This window comes from Coniophora puteana (assembly GCF_000271625.1).
Source record: "Coniophora puteana RWD-64-598 SS2 unplaced genomic scaffold CONPUscaffold_10, whole genome shotgun sequence".
In the NCBI taxonomy this organism is placed as follows: domain Eukaryota; kingdom Fungi; phylum Basidiomycota; class Agaricomycetes; order Boletales; family Coniophoraceae; genus Coniophora; species Coniophora puteana.
In genome coordinates this window covers 383825-398477 of record NW_006913062.1, presented here as the reverse complement: position 1 = coordinate 398477, position 14653 = coordinate 383825, and the positions used below count along the sequence as shown (strand labels likewise).

Sequence of the window (14653 nt, the reverse complement as noted above, 5' to 3'; positions counted from 1 at the left end):
CATAGTGCGTGCCACGGCTCCACTACACTGTGGCACGTACATGGGCAGATTGTGTCAACGTATAAAAAGACGACTGAGTACTGGCACTGCGTCACAAGCATTCGAGGGGCATGATGGGGTTCACTCTCGCTCTTGCTTACATCGTTTTCTTCTCGGCGGTTATGGTAGCTCTCTTCGACAAGCTTGTCTCTATCGTAGGGCGTTCACTGGCAGTATACCGTTTTTTCCGATACGGTCCATCGCCAACGGATCTTGAGAGCAGCGGAACAGACTCGGATATGTCACGGTGAGTACTCTTGCCAAAGCCTATTATCTTCTTCTCTCAAACTTCAAGTTATTTAGCCAATACAGTCAAATTTGGACCGCTGCATCCTTCGGCTGTCTCCCAAGCCTCTCAGAAACACCGAAAAAAGCAGTGTCTTCGTCACGTCATACTCCTGATCGAGCAGATCTTGATGAGAAACGCGAAATTCTGCATCACCTTCACACCTGCTATTTTTCAACCCACCACTGTCGGTGTTTGAACAGGACGAAAGCAAAGGATAACCCTTCTCCCTAGAGGAATACAATAACGTTAACGTTAGTACTTTAATACTTCACTTTTGACTGTTTAAAGCTAACCCCAAGCTAATCCATGCGATATGTATCCAGTACATCATGGCTATTCATAGGATACCTTGCAAGGACAGCCAAGGTCCCTACTTCGGTGCCGTTACAAAAACAATGAGAAAGTTGTGGTTCACGGCGTTCATCGGTCTTGTTACAACTTTAGTGTCAAACTTCGTGATAGTTAGTTTTTTGACTGAGGCAGGCAAGAGACAGGTTAACCTAGTAATTCAATAGCTCCCACCATTTCTCATCTAAGTAAAAAGGCGACTGCTAGTCTTGTTGTTTTCCATCGCCATTAATGAGTTTGACGACAAACCCTCATTAACATTCGGGCAGCCCATTTCCAAGTAACTAAGGCATGAATCTGATATGGTAGGTGGTACCGCTGGAGACATTGAATCAGCGCATTCATGCCATGTGCGTTGGTCTGGATTTCAGCGACTCAGAGCGAGAATATATACATGAAGCGACAAGCATATCAGCTTGAAGAGCGATGAAGACTAATAGACTCGGGGGTTGACTCTGTCCACAAGCGTTGATTCAGAGTCGCGTGGACAATTTGGCTAGTACTACTCCATTATTATGTTTGTGCTACTCCTGCAATATCAGCAACATTGCTAACTGAATAACCTAACATGGCTATAACTTGAGCCAGATGGTAGCCCCGCAGGTAGGCCACAAGGGCCACTTCTCTCCTAGATGCTTCTTCGAGCTTCGACCGCAAACCTCATCGCATTTGATGTAAGTGTGTGGACGATAAAGACTGCACGAATTATACAGTGGGCTCCGCGAGTGAAGAAGTCCATTAATATTTCTAATACAAAGTACGGGACACATGATTAATCACTTGGGCTCTTAGCAGGGCGCAGAATATTGGAAAGCAGAAGCAACCCGTCATCTTCAAGTTATACCATCAGTCAATTTATCGACTGTCAAGAATTGTAGTATTGTTGAGTCTGTTAAGAGAGAATAAGCCCGTCGACCATTTCCTAAAGCCAAATATAGATATCAATTGTCACGACCTACGATAGTCTGCCAGTAAATTCAATGCCTCAAAAATGGAAACAAAAAACAACGCCTCCCAATATCTGTCTGCCCAGCACCGAGCACCATGCAATCATGGTCTGCGGAAACTAAACAGAGAGAAAAGAGGAGGCGGAGGGAAGAAAGAAGATCCCCCGACGACACAAGCCGATACTGCAGTAGCAAGGCCATCTGCGATCATAATAGTGGTTAAACTATTAAGAACAGATACTACACTTGATCTAAGCCAAAAGGCCAGAGTGGTAAGGATTCATCATGTCCGACGCTGGTTTATATACTTCCGCACACTGGCAGCTGGCAGATGGGCGTCGTGAGAGTCGCGACTCGAAGTGAAAGTGGCGGACATACCCTTTTTGGTTTGGTCAAATCTTGCGATAGACTCAAACCATGGGCAACCTAGCTTACAGCCAGAGCCATAGAAAGTCGTCAATGAGGTATTGTCAGTTACCAAAATTGGACAGTACTCAATGCTTGGAAAGCAATTGGAAAGAGTAAGAGGATACAGCTGATCGTCAATGATTTTCATGTTATACTGCAACCTTTGCCTGAATTCTCCATCCAAAAGATTTCTCTATAGAACTGGAGGACAGCCTCTCGCTCCAAGCAACACCACTGACTTGTTTGATACAGCAAGATATAGCACCAGCATATGCGGGAGAAGGCGACGAAATTTTTGACCCAGCGAGGTATCGACGAAGCCTGGCCGGCCTGAGAGCCAGGCAACGTCGACGTAGATAGATTGCCGATGGTCAAGTCTCTGCGGCTGGGTACAATCATTTGTGCGTGCTTTCATCCTGGACGCGCATGGACTTGGCACATTCCTAATGCCGCTCCGTAGGGACGATACGCACCACATCGTACGACCTACGGAACGGATGGTCAAGCATGGAGTAGCCCCAACACGCGCGAAGGCCATCAGGTAGCGAGCCACTTCGAAGATTGCTGCGCCCGTCCGTACTCGTGTTCTTTCCTAGGTCATCCGGTACCATTTTTGCGTAGTTAGTAAAAGGGTTTAGCATGGCCATGTCTCGGTCGTACGAAGTCGTGAGCACGGGGTATGGCGTCGCTCGCAGAACGCGATGGGGTAAAACGCCCAGGCTGGTCCTGCGTTTGTTTGGTCTGTGTTTTGAGTGAAATAGCGGCAGAGAAGTGGACGTTTCTTCCATACTATTTTTTGGGTGTCCACACGTGTAGTATCCACCGACGTCGATAACAATTAGACGTCGTCGCACAGGTTGTGCGACCTTGAATGTTTGTCCAGCTTATGCAGTACCTTCTTTGCGCGAAACGCTCATGATACATAAAGAAAGGCACGTCCTTCAAGATGTGAGTCTCGGGTCCCGGACGGGCCGCCACTTCGTGCGCTTGTCTTATAATTGCACGTTCAGTTGTCTCAAATGCGCAGGATCATCCTTGATTAGACACAGGCATAAACGCCGATTATACAATAGGACATACGTTTTCTATGACCAGCTAATGCCAGTAAGGCTTAAGGCCTGTCCGCGTACCGCCCGAATCAGAAACCTGGAGGTTGCAAGGGCGCGACGATGATGGTGGCAACAAACAGAGGAAAACACCAAGCTTCCCTGAGCAGTACCTGACTCAACCGAGTTTGGAAGGGCATCTGCATCTCGCGTACTGGTCTGTGCGCGCGCCCACGAGAGGTATATAAGCCAGCGTCGGACATCGTGAATCCTTACCACTCTGGCCTTTTGGCTTAGATCAAGTGTAGTATCTGTTCTTAATAGTTTAACCACTATTACGATCGCATTGCGATCTAATCTGGTTATCAAATTTTTGCCGCCCTCGCCTTTCGAGCTCTGCTTGCAACTCGAAGGGCACGATGACCTTGCTACTGCAGTATCGGCTTGTGTCGTCGGGGGATCTTCTTTCTTCCCTCCGCCTCCTCTTTTCTCTCTGTTTGGTTTCCGCAGACCATGATTGCATGGTGCTCGGTGCTTGGCAGACAGACATTGGGAGGTGATTGCACTTGTTCCGAATTTTACTTTGTTTTCTTCATTGGACTTATCGTGAATGTATGGATATTTCGGTTTTTGCATCTGGAATTTGTTGTAGAAGGCTGTATTTCAGAGCGGTACCTTGTCTGGGTTTACGCCGGCAGAACTTCGAGTGGATCTGTGTTATTGCAGTCATGTAATTTGATGGAGATGGAGGTTTCAGACATGTATGTCGCTAAAAAAACGGAACAACACTTGCTAAACGTTGGAGCCGCCTAATCGAGCAAATAAATAATAATGCCACTATTATTGACAAATGCTTTCAGTGAAAAGAAGCCATCCATCAAGATGATGCCGCCGCTACCAGTGTCATAGTGAGACCCCCGACAAACTTCGAGTGCTTGAGTGCGTGTCATCTCTTGCATGACGCGACAGACTGCGAAATGGCAGACGGAAACAGTGGGTATATACGCCTCAGTAAGTATATTAGTTTTCAAACTGTGTCAAGTACTAGGTAAACGAGCGGGAAGTTCCATGAAAATCTGATCAACGTACAAACACAAAACAGCGATGGTGATTCCCACTGCCACAGCGAACCAAGCAGTGGATCATAGCTTATATGGCCTTTGAGTCGGCACGCACCAACACGGTTTGATACGGGCATGACCTACGTTCATCCGCGAATGCTTACAATAATGACCAAGTCAACTGGACGGGAATCGTCCAGGGTATGCATATTACATTGATATGGAAGGTCACATCTAATGTCTCGAAGACCCCGAACGAAGGGGGAGAGGGGCAAAAAATTGTTGCACTGAGTGCCTTGGACCAGCTCGAGAGTAGTCTGAGTCGAGTTTCACACTCCCAGAGAGATGTGAGCCACGAAGTGCGCTGAAGGACGCAAAGAGATGTGTGACATCACCAAAGCCTCTCCGTACACACTAGAGCCAGGCAGCGCCGATGCTCTACAACCCTGGCAACATCGAAGGGTCCACTCCGTGGTACTCTCAACGACTCGCTGTCGCATCGGGCAGATAGCGACAGGCGGATACATCACCTCTTGCCCTAGGCGCCGGCTAGTCCCAGTGATCAAGAGGCGACGGGGCAGAGCCCATGACACCAGCGATGTGAAAGCACACCGCTGGCGTCCCGCCCAGGGTGTCGGCGCAAATGCATGGGAGCCAGAGAGTAGAACGCATAGTTCTACTCCAAGCTTCTCCGTGTTCGACCGGTGTGTGGTTGAGGCGAGTCACAGACATCTTCCATGCATCCGATCCCCGCGATGCTTTTCAAAGCCAATCCTTCCGCCCCCTCCCTGCTTATCAGAAGGGGTCGTGGGGTTATGTAAGGGCGCCTGTGTTTCTGGTACATCGCTCAGCCATTGTGGCTGGACTCAGCTAGAGTCGATGGAAGGGGGGAATATACTCAGACCTTATCCCGCTCGAGAGTAAGAATCGCATACTGCGTCCTGTTCGTGTCGAGCTTCGCGGCTTTCGAGCTGGCCGTGGTGAGAAAGAAACAGATGACGGTCATCCCCTCGCAGCGCTAATCTAAAGTACACGTGACGGGACGCGACCCAAACAAGCGCGTGTCCGAAAGCATTGTTCGGACGTTCACCCAGCACACTCTGCCACCTTCAGTTTGACCTACTTCAGCATTTCACCATGCCAGGACAAACCGCACGCGCCATGCAAGCTAAAGCTACTTCAAGCCGGACAACACGGACGGCTGACAAGCCATCCAGCACGGCTGCAAAGGACAAGGCTACCACCTCTCGGGCCACCGCCGCGAGCTCAACCCGCGCTGCCGCGCAATCAACGTTGGCCAAAGTTCGCCATGCCTCCGCTAACTCGCTGGCAAGGGATGTCGAAAAAGGCCTGAAGATTTCCTCGGAGTCCAAAGACAAGCAAAAGCTCACTCCCGAGGAGACCAAAGTCGCGGCGATGCGTTCCGTCAATAACGCGTCTCAGGCTTTATCCGCCGCTATTCAGTCCGGATGGAAGCATACGTCGGAGAAGGCAGTCTCGAGGCAAGCGGATACCACTTCAAATACTGTACGGTCTGCGATCTCTTTAGCGACAGCATCTCTGGAAGAGTTGCGATCCGTTAGTCAGGAGGACTTGAACGTAGAGAGAGCTGCGTCGAGTATCGTCGGGAAACTGGTCACTCTGGAAATGGTGAGCACATTGCTTCTCTTTCTATTTCCTTACCGCTGACTTTGCTATAGTATGACGACGCCACATCTATGCTGGAAAGCATACATAGACGGCTTCAAATTCTCGTCCTGAAAGAACCCCCATCGCAGCCAACGCAATTTGCTGCAATGACGCTATCGTCACTACACCTAGCCACATTCGATGCTATCACCCTGACACTACTGTCATCCCATCTCTTATATGCGATCATCGCAGTCGCAAATCGCACGCTCCTGCCCCCGACGAACCCATCTATTGTTGAGCAATTCGCTGATGCTCTTTCCACTACATCTACGCTTCTCACCTGGGTCCCAATACTATCTACACTTCCCACTAAACATGTCGATGGCCTCCTCACCCGCGCATATACTGTGCTGACGAAACTATGCTCTTTACCGGACCTTCCTCCTCAAGCCGTCCTTTCCATACGTACCTATGCCCTGCGATGCCTTCTCTTCGCAAGCTCAGGGACGGTGAAGCCCAGCACCTTCTGGGAACAGACGCAGAAATCATGCATTCTCTTCGTTCGCACCTCCAAACTGGAAACTGCTGCCACGGCCGAGTTCGTCACGTCCAGGGTCAAGATGATTGTCATGGACGCGCAAAATGGGACGTTCCTCACGGACAGTGCGTTCGTCAACTTCTGCGACTTTTGGATGAGTATTGCCAAAAAAGTATGTCGCCACCAGTGTTTAGGAAATATACGCTTATGCTCATTTAGGATCGAAACATCGCGGTATTGGACGAAATTACGACACTGATGCGAGGTTCCCCATCTCGCTCGCCAACACCCGCATCATCGAGTGTCGACCAGTTGATCGAGAAAGTAAAGGATATGAACGTATCTGAGAAGACAAATATACAAGCTATCTTACGTGAATCTGCGAAAGCCTGCGCAACATTAGTGAAGTCAACAGCTGTCATTGAACAGCAACCAACAGGTAAGCTGATAGTCTCTTATAACAACGAGCGTAACATTAATCATTCTATCCAGGAGACGGCGATGAGGGATTCGAGGAGCGTTTAGCGGAGGGGAGGTCAGCGGTGGCATCACTTGACGACCTTCGTCAGTCCCTTACTCAAGATGCGGAAGCATCAGAGGATGCTCAGCGGACAGCGGGAAAGTTGGACCGTGCCCTTGAACGACTGCGTCGCGCATGTATACGCGTCGTAGAACAGCCTCCGAAGAACAGAGCAGTTACGGACGGAACGCTCCTCCTTTTGGAGATGATTGTCGCATTCCTATCGAAGCGCTGTGCGTCAGAGGTGAGTGTCTGGCACTCTGTTAAAACTGCATTAATTGATCAGACATTTTTAAGACGTATAGCCAAGATCTATTCACACCTACACTTGACACCCTGTTTGTCTTGGCCCGGAAACGGCTAGACTGCTGTAACCCCGATACCTATACACCTACATTGCAACTCCTAGGACAAGCCACCAAGCTCGTCGACACAGCGCGAGGCGCGAGCCCAGCTCAACTTGCCAACTATATTCGCTGTATATCCGGTGCACTACACAATCTCGCCGGCACCCTGTACCAGGCGGACCGATACGGAGGCGCGGTGCGCTTCTTGAACGAGGGCTGCGCCCTTGGTGTACGCGCTCTGGCTATGTACTCGCCTGAGACCCAGATGTCCGCGAACAAACCAGGGGAGGCGGGGACTCCAGCCGAGGAGAGGGAGAGGGAGGGATGGAGACAGTTGCAGGATCAGCTTTCGCGGCGTTGGGAGCTTCTTGGAGTTTGTCATTCGAAGATCGGCGATCGGAGGGTATGTGTCCCCTTACCCCGAGTTTCTGATGGTTTTCATTTATTTGTTCTCCAATAGCCTGCCTACGACGGTTTTGTTCAAAGCGTCCGATACTTCTCGTATGAGACGTCCGCGATTGAGGAAAACATCAAGAAAGGTGCTATATCAGTTTTCGCTGCAACACCGGCCTTGAAGCACCTTGGCTCTATCGTCGACAAGCTCACCTACGTCGGTGCCTGCGAGCTCTTCATGAGTGGCCGAGAAATTTCTCTTCGAACTGCTCTTCTGGACAAGACGCCAGCTGTGGCGGGCATGATCGTCGAGCGCCAGCTGGACACATTGGAGAATAGCATATGGAAAGAGGGTATCAGGGCAGTCGTCAAGGACCTATTGGACGAGGTGCTTCTCATATACGAGGCTGGTAAACTTCCGTTGCGACGATCGCGGGTATTGCTCCGATGCATGGAATTCTTGTGGAAGACTCCTGGTGTCGACAGTTTATGGGATGGCGCTACTCTGGGTGATGAGGTGCTTCGCCTAACCGGTACCGAGGTTTGTCCCCGTCATCGGATTTCTCGTGTGTTTGAGCCTAACCTTTGTATTATAGCCTCAGGATGCCGACAAACCTTTCGCTCAGTATCGTCAGCAATATGCTGCCTCTGCTCACTTCTGGCTTGGGCTTCTGGCGTATCGTCAAGCGGCGGACGACCAGGTTTCGCGTGTCGCTCAGCACGCCGAGGAAGGGTGCATGATGCTGCGCAGCATTCTGCATCCGCCAGCACCTGCTTCTGAAGTGAAGTCGAAGAAGGCATCTGTCGCTGCCAAAGCCACCAAGACGGCGACTAAGACTACCAGGCAGGCATCTATCGCCGCGAGAACGACTACGAGGACCGTGCGTACGAGGGTCACGAAGAAGGCGGAAAAACCGGTTACCCCTACTTCGCGACAAGGTGCATAGTCCCGAGCTAATCATTGCAACGCCTGTTAATCTTCGAGCAGCTCTAGGGTCCGTGTCACTTAACGTTGATCAAGCAGACAAGACTACGTCGCCTAAGCAGGTCACGATTCAGGCACACGAGGTCAACGTCGAGAATCCGCAGAGTCTCGCAAGGCTACTTCGTGAGCTTATCCTATCTTGTGTATTCCCTCTGCTTTTTTATCAAACCCGCATTTTAGATCTTTACGTTCACATCCTCAGTCTGTTGGATCTTGGCCCCCTAAAGGTCAAGCTCCTCGCAGCGACCCAGCGGTTATGCGTAAATTTCCACCAAGACTTGAGCGATGGTCAGTTCTTCAAGTCTTCATCGAGGGAATTTTCGCTGATATCATATCAGTGCTGGTTTCCGTTTCCGCTGATTTGGCCTGCGAGTACGTCAAGCTGGGCAAGATTAAAAGGGCGGCCAACGTCTTTGCTCAGACAATGGACGTCAACAAATCCTCCGCTGTTTCGGATGATGTCAGGGTCCGATATCTCTTGCGGTACGCGGAGACGCTTGCTTTGTCTGATAATATCATGGGAGGGTAAATGCGATACCGGTCAATGCGGATTCTAGTTTCTGACGGTATCATAGGGCCAGCGCATATTGCGAAGCACTAGGCTATTCGGAAATGATACTTCCTGAAGAGAAGCACATGTCCACTGCTGAACGGGTTCGACTTCGGGTCGGTCGCGTGGAGCGAGCTGCGATGGCAGCGTACGTTTTTGCTATCATCCAATACTCCAAGGTAAGTAGATGTTTTTATAGAAACGGACTTGCTATGCTCATATTTGCTAGGATAATATCGTTGAGGCCATACAAAGCCTACTCCAGGCTCTAAGACTCTGGAACCGAGCCATCGACACTTTCCAGCGACTGAGGCCAACCCCCGCAGCCTCGAAGTCTTCAGTACAAGCTGAGGAAGAAAATCCCTTCAAAGCCCCTGCAAAGAACGAGGAGCCCGAAGAGCCGCCAAAGAACCCTCGACGTCATCTCATGGACGGCATCGAATGGCGGGTCGCTGACGGCCTCTCGGACACGCTCTTCGCGCTCGCATCCGCCTTCTTTTCGCGGGGCTCACCACGCGAAGCGGAGTACTTCGCCCGGCAGGCAATTGATCTCGCGGAGTCCCTTGGAGCACCGGCGATGGCGAGTCGTGCGCTGGCGCGGCTGGGTGAAGTGCAGCTTCACCAGGGTGCGCTGGACGCAGCCCAAGACACGCTGTCGAGAGCGGCGGAGCTCCTTGCTGGGGCTCAGGGCGCGGTCGTCGCGGACGTGCAGCGCTTACGTGCGCATTGGAGCCAGTTGAGGGAGCAGGAAGAGGACGCGCGGACGATGTATCACGAGGCTGGGAAGCTGTTGGAGGAGCTCAATGGAGTGTTCGCTCAGATGGATGGCAGGTACGTATCTGTCTTTCCTCCGAGTTTTGTGTTTGACTGATTATGGGATTAGTCGGAGAAAGTCAAGCATTGGCATCTCGCCTCGAGCATCGATTGGTGGGACAGCAACTGAGTCGGCCGTACCAGCGCTTCTGTCTGCTATCTTGCGGAAACATAGTGAGTCTCGGTCTCTCCCACTCAGCATTGAAGAGCTCTGAAGTTCCTCTGAACAGTTTGGCTTCTTCGCGATGAGGGCGGCGACGAGCCCAGGGCTTTGATAGACCAGCTGCTCGCTCTGCCACCATCTGCGGAGGTTAAGGTGAGTTAAGTATCCATGTTGCATTTTCCTACCTAAACTCCGTAGGCCGCGGAAAATGCGCTCATGGGCAAGTTGACCCTTCACGGCGTCTACGAGCAATTCCATTCCGATATGGCCTTGATGTCTCTCGCAGAGTCAAGTACGCTTTTCAGAAGCACCCCATCAAATATTTACTAATTAATCATTAATCATGCAGCCATCGCTCTTCCGACTGGTATATCGAGCGACAAGCCTTTCCCGCTCACCGCAACTACCCAGGAGGTCCTAGCGACGCTCGAAAATGCCGACGGTCTCTTCTCGGCCTACTTGTCCTCAGCCGGTCGCAAAGGCTTGGTGTCAGACGTCCGGGAAGCAGTGATGAGTCGAGCTATCATTCGGGCTTTCCATACCTCGCTGGGGAACCCGGACGGAACACAGCTCACTGTTGGGCTTCTCGGTAAGGCGCATGTATGTAGCTGATTCTCGCCGAGTCACTGATGTTTTGGGATGTAGATGCGAGCGCTGCAATTACCCTGCACCGCGAATTACTTGATGCTATACACCATAAATTCCCCGCTATGCAGTTCAGCGACGATCTCCTATGGCCACTCATGACTCCCAGCGGCTCGCCGCTCACTCGCCCTCCCGTGCCATCTCGTTCCTTCCCCAAATTGATAGGCCGACCATCCCGCCGTGCCATTTCCCCTTCGCCCCTATCCGAATCGGATTCCGACGACGATGAAACACCTACGCCTTCCAAAGTGCTGGAAGACTACTGGGCGTCCCTGAAGAGAAAGTATGCGTCGATTTCGCTTGACGCTGCTTCACTATCTACGCCCCGCACGAATACCCTCCCCGCTCACTGGACCGTGCTCCACCTCGTGCTCGCCGAAGACAAGTCTGCGCTCTTCGTGAGCCGGCAGAACCGAGGTGCAGAACCGATGGTCTTCCGCGTGCCTCTCAAAGGTCGGAGGCTCGACGACGACGAAGATGAGGCTGAGGTTGAGACCGGGGACGCAGACACCGCGTTGCCAGAGGGCGGTCAGTTGTCGTATGCGGCTGCGGTGCGCGAGCTCAAGGAGATCGTGCGTCTCAGCGACGAGGGCACGCGGGGCGCGGTGAAGGTCCGGGCAGATGATCAACAGGCGAGGGCCGCGTGGTGGGCCGAGCGGTCGCGGCTCGACAAGCGGATGAAGACGCTGCTGGAGAGCGTCGAGGAAGGGTGGCTCGGCGGGTTCAAGACGCTGCTGACGAGGCCACTGCAGACACCCGAGGCGGTTGTTTCGGATCTCCGGGCAAGACTTGACAAGGTGTTCAGGCCGATCGTGCATCCGCACAAGAGCGTCTCGCGCAGCGCGTCGCGCTCGTCGAACCGCTCGACGAAGTCTGCGTCTGAGGGAAAGAGCAAGGCGCCGACTTCGTCGAAGTCGAAGGCGAGTGGGAAGGGCAAGTCCACGTCGACGCTTCCGCCGCTGAGTGACGAGCTGCTTGCGTGTCTTTCGTCGCTCTCGCCTAAGTGTAGCGACGGTGCGCTGCACGACGTGCTTTACTTTGTTTTGGACGCGTACCATCTCGCCGGCGAGCCTGTCGCGATCGCGGAGGTGGACATTGACGAGGCGGCCGTCAAGCTGCGCGCGGCGCTCGAAGAGCACGCGGGGTTCGCGAAGCGGTTCTTTGTCTCCAATCCTGACGAGGTGCGGCAAGGTGACGAGGAAGAACATTTGTTCCTGGTGCTCGATAAGGATTTGCAAGGAATTCCATGGGAGTCGATACCCTGTCTACGGGGGCGCAGCGTCTCGCGCATCCCGTCGCTGGAGTTCTTGCTCGACCGCGTCGAATGGTCGAAGGTCCATCGCAAGCTGTCTGGTTCAAATAATTCTCGAGACCCGGCGGACGAGACCAGGCTATCGGTCAACGCTGCCAAAACGTACTACGTGCTCAACCCGTCGGGCGATCTCGCGGGGACACAGTCGCGCTTTGAGCCGTGGCTGAACGACATGCGCAGGGAAGCGAAGTGGGACGGCATCGTCGGGCGCGCGCCGAGCGAGGGCGAGTGGGTGCATGCGCTGGAGAACTCTGAGCTCGTTCTGTAAGGCTGTTTAATTTCCTCATTTCTCTAGATAAAATTCTAATTTATTCAATCGCGATATAGGTACTTTGGGCACGGCGGCGCCGAGCAGTACGTGCGCTCGCACAAGGTTCGGCACGTCAAACGGTGTGCGGCGACGATGCTCTGGGGCTGTTCGTCTGGCGCGCTCAAGGAAATGGGCGAGTTTGAGCGGACCGGTACGGCGTGGAACTACATGGTTGGCGGGTGGTGAGTCCCTTTCCTTGTTTGCTCTGGCTTCAATTTGTCCCTTCTGGCGCGTAATATCATGACACGAGCTGGGGTGTTGGTGTAAAGCCCCTATTTTTAGAGACGCGTCGCGTCGCTTATCGTGTCCACCTCGCGCGGTCTTCACACAGTCGTGTCCAGATAATTACCGCTATCCGGCGCAGAGCACCTCCGGGTGTGCTATTTGTTTCATACACGCGTCCACCCCGGATTTCTTATTTTTATCTCTTCGTTCCATGTTTATCCTCCAATCTCGAGGGCGGGACTGCACTCGGACGACCACATCGGTGCTTCGGGCACGTGGGGGTCGCTATTTATGCTCGGCCGCAGTCGGGGGCCATATGCTTCTTTGCTTTTTCTGTCTCATGCTTCGCTCTCTTTTTGCCTCTTGCGTTGTGGTCTCATCATTGCTGACGTATTGATCTCTATCATTCTTTCCCATTCCCGTCCTCACTCATTCGCGGGATCATCTCGGACCACGGAATGGACACCTCCGACGCGAACTTCCGTTTCTTCAAATCCCCGGGGCTTCTTCGGCCGCCTTTCGTCCTCGCTGGTGGATCGCGGACGGACGACCTGCTAAAACGTTGTGGACCATCCATTTGCACTGGGCGGGTCGGAACAACCTGGCTAACTTGGCGTCGTTTTGACGATGTGGAACAACAACGGAACATTTGCTGTGGATGTGGTGCCTGTGGATCGTCGGACGTTTTTTTCTCTGGCGAATTGGCGGTTTGTGTTTATGACGTGGTGCCTAACCGTTCCTAAAACGCAATGCTTTGGCGGACTGGCCTTGTCTTGTCGACGCGGCGGCGCCTATCGATTCATCGATGGGATGGCGCTGCCCATGATACTGTGGCTCTCGACCTTTGCGGTGTTGGACTGGTACCCTTTTGCCGTGCTTGGCTGACTCTTTGTGGTCGCCTTGGCCAACGAACCTCGGCTTCGGTGTGGTGCACCCTTCTTCAACATCTTTTGAACTTCCCACTGCGGCATCGACACGCGGACATGCACCACTCAGCCCCTCACTGGTTGCGAACCTATGGGACGTGACGGACCGGGACATTGACAAGTTCGCGCAGGCCGTGTTCGATAAGCTCGAGTTAACGCCGGACCGTGTGGGCCGCGCGAGCGTAGCCGCAACGGGGAAAGCTCAAGACAGGGCGTCTACAGCCAAGTCTACCATCAAGGCCAAGATCAACGGGTCCGGTGCGACGACGACGGAGGCGATGGGCACGCGTGCACAGACGGTGTCCGTCGTAAGCGCCGTGGCGCGGTCACGGGAGGCGTGCAAGCTCAAGTACCTCACGGGCGCGGCGCCTGTGGTGTATGGTATCCCGTTTTACGTGTGATCAGCGTGGGGTGGGGCGGTGTGACAGAAAGGGTCAGTGCGGTGGACAGTACAGGGCGCGTTGGGTGACACGTTCTTGGTGGTCTGGGTCTGTGGGTCGACATGGATGTTGGTTTGGGTCAGGACAGTTCTGCTTATGCGTCGCGGATTATTGCAGAGTCTCGCAGCCAGATTTGAGGGTTGAGAAGGAGGTCTATTTGGAGGTTACACCGAGGTGTCCGACACGGCCAGAAACGGACGAGGACACCTACACTGTGGAGGTGTCTTGGCCCAGATGTGCCGGACGGCCGGTGCATTAGATGATCGCTATTACGACGATTACTATAGTACATCACTAAACGGGTGGGAAAAGTTTGACCGTTATACCGAGTGATCACTGTTATAATATCGTCGTCGAGACATTTGTGTATGATCACGGATGGTGACGCATTCCCATTGAGTTAACATATCGTTACGGTGTGGCAGTGAATTTCGGCCGAACACCATGTCGCGGACACTTTACCATTGATCGAAATTGATGATCTTGCTCGTACATTGGTTAGTCGAATATAAAATACGGAGACCATTTCAGAAACAAAATTATCATTGAGCGATAACTTCAACTGCATATGGCAGCCACCGCTTGAGGTAGACACGAACACTAACGAACAATAAAAGCGGTAGAGATTCGAATACCAGCTGACCTTTACAATGATGCGAACCCGGTTGCGTTGGTGAGAGCCTCGTCTTCACCCAAAAAAACTCTTGTATCTGTAC

General features: G+C 52.5%; 2 protein-coding genes across 2 annotated transcripts; both read left to right on the top strand.

The window, feature by feature from the left end:
• Positions 1 to 113: 113 nt before the first annotated feature.
• Positions 114 to 1405, top strand: CONPUDRAFT_74960 (uncharacterized protein; the record flags this gene model as incomplete). Its single annotated transcript, XM_007772971.1, has 5 exons — positions 114 to 286; positions 672 to 789; positions 986 to 1026; positions 1261 to 1350; positions 1390 to 1405. The coding sequence occupies 5 exons, from the start codon at positions 114 to 116 to the stop codon at positions 1403 to 1405; spliced, it is 438 nt and encodes a 145-aa protein (XP_007771161.1).
• A 3843-nt stretch (positions 1406 to 5248) lies between these two features.
• Positions 5249 to 14251, top strand: CONPUDRAFT_138600 (uncharacterized protein). The gene is made up of 19 exons (XM_007773106.1): positions 5249 to 5788; positions 5839 to 6480; positions 6528 to 6747; positions 6801 to 7072; positions 7126 to 7578; positions 7636 to 8109; positions 8165 to 8507; positions 8557 to 8676; positions 8734 to 8841; positions 8892 to 9078; positions 9129 to 9282; positions 9333 to 9934; positions 9987 to 10090; positions 10147 to 10232; positions 10278 to 10371; positions 10429 to 10668; positions 10725 to 12300; positions 12364 to 12528; positions 13568 to 14251. The coding sequence occupies exons 1-19, from the start codon at positions 5276 to 5278 to the stop codon at positions 13896 to 13898; spliced, it is 6684 nt and encodes a 2227-aa protein (XP_007771296.1). The 5' UTR covers positions 5249 to 5275; the 3' UTR covers positions 13899 to 14251.
• Positions 14252 to 14653: the final 402 nt, after the last annotated feature.

Coding starts and splice junctions, on each gene's coding strand:
- CONPUDRAFT_138600 (XM_007773106.1), top strand. CDS start 5,276: ATGCCAGGACAAACCGCACGCGCCATGCAAGCTAAAGCTACTTCAAGC. Junction 8,508..8,556: donor TACCCCTACTTCGCGACAAG/GTGCATAGTCCC, acceptor ATCTTCGAGCAG/CTCTAGGGTCCGTGTCACTT. Junction 8,842..8,891: donor CCACCAAGACTTGAGCGATG/GTCAGTTCTTCA, acceptor ATATCATATCAG/TGCTGGTTTCCGTTTCCGCT.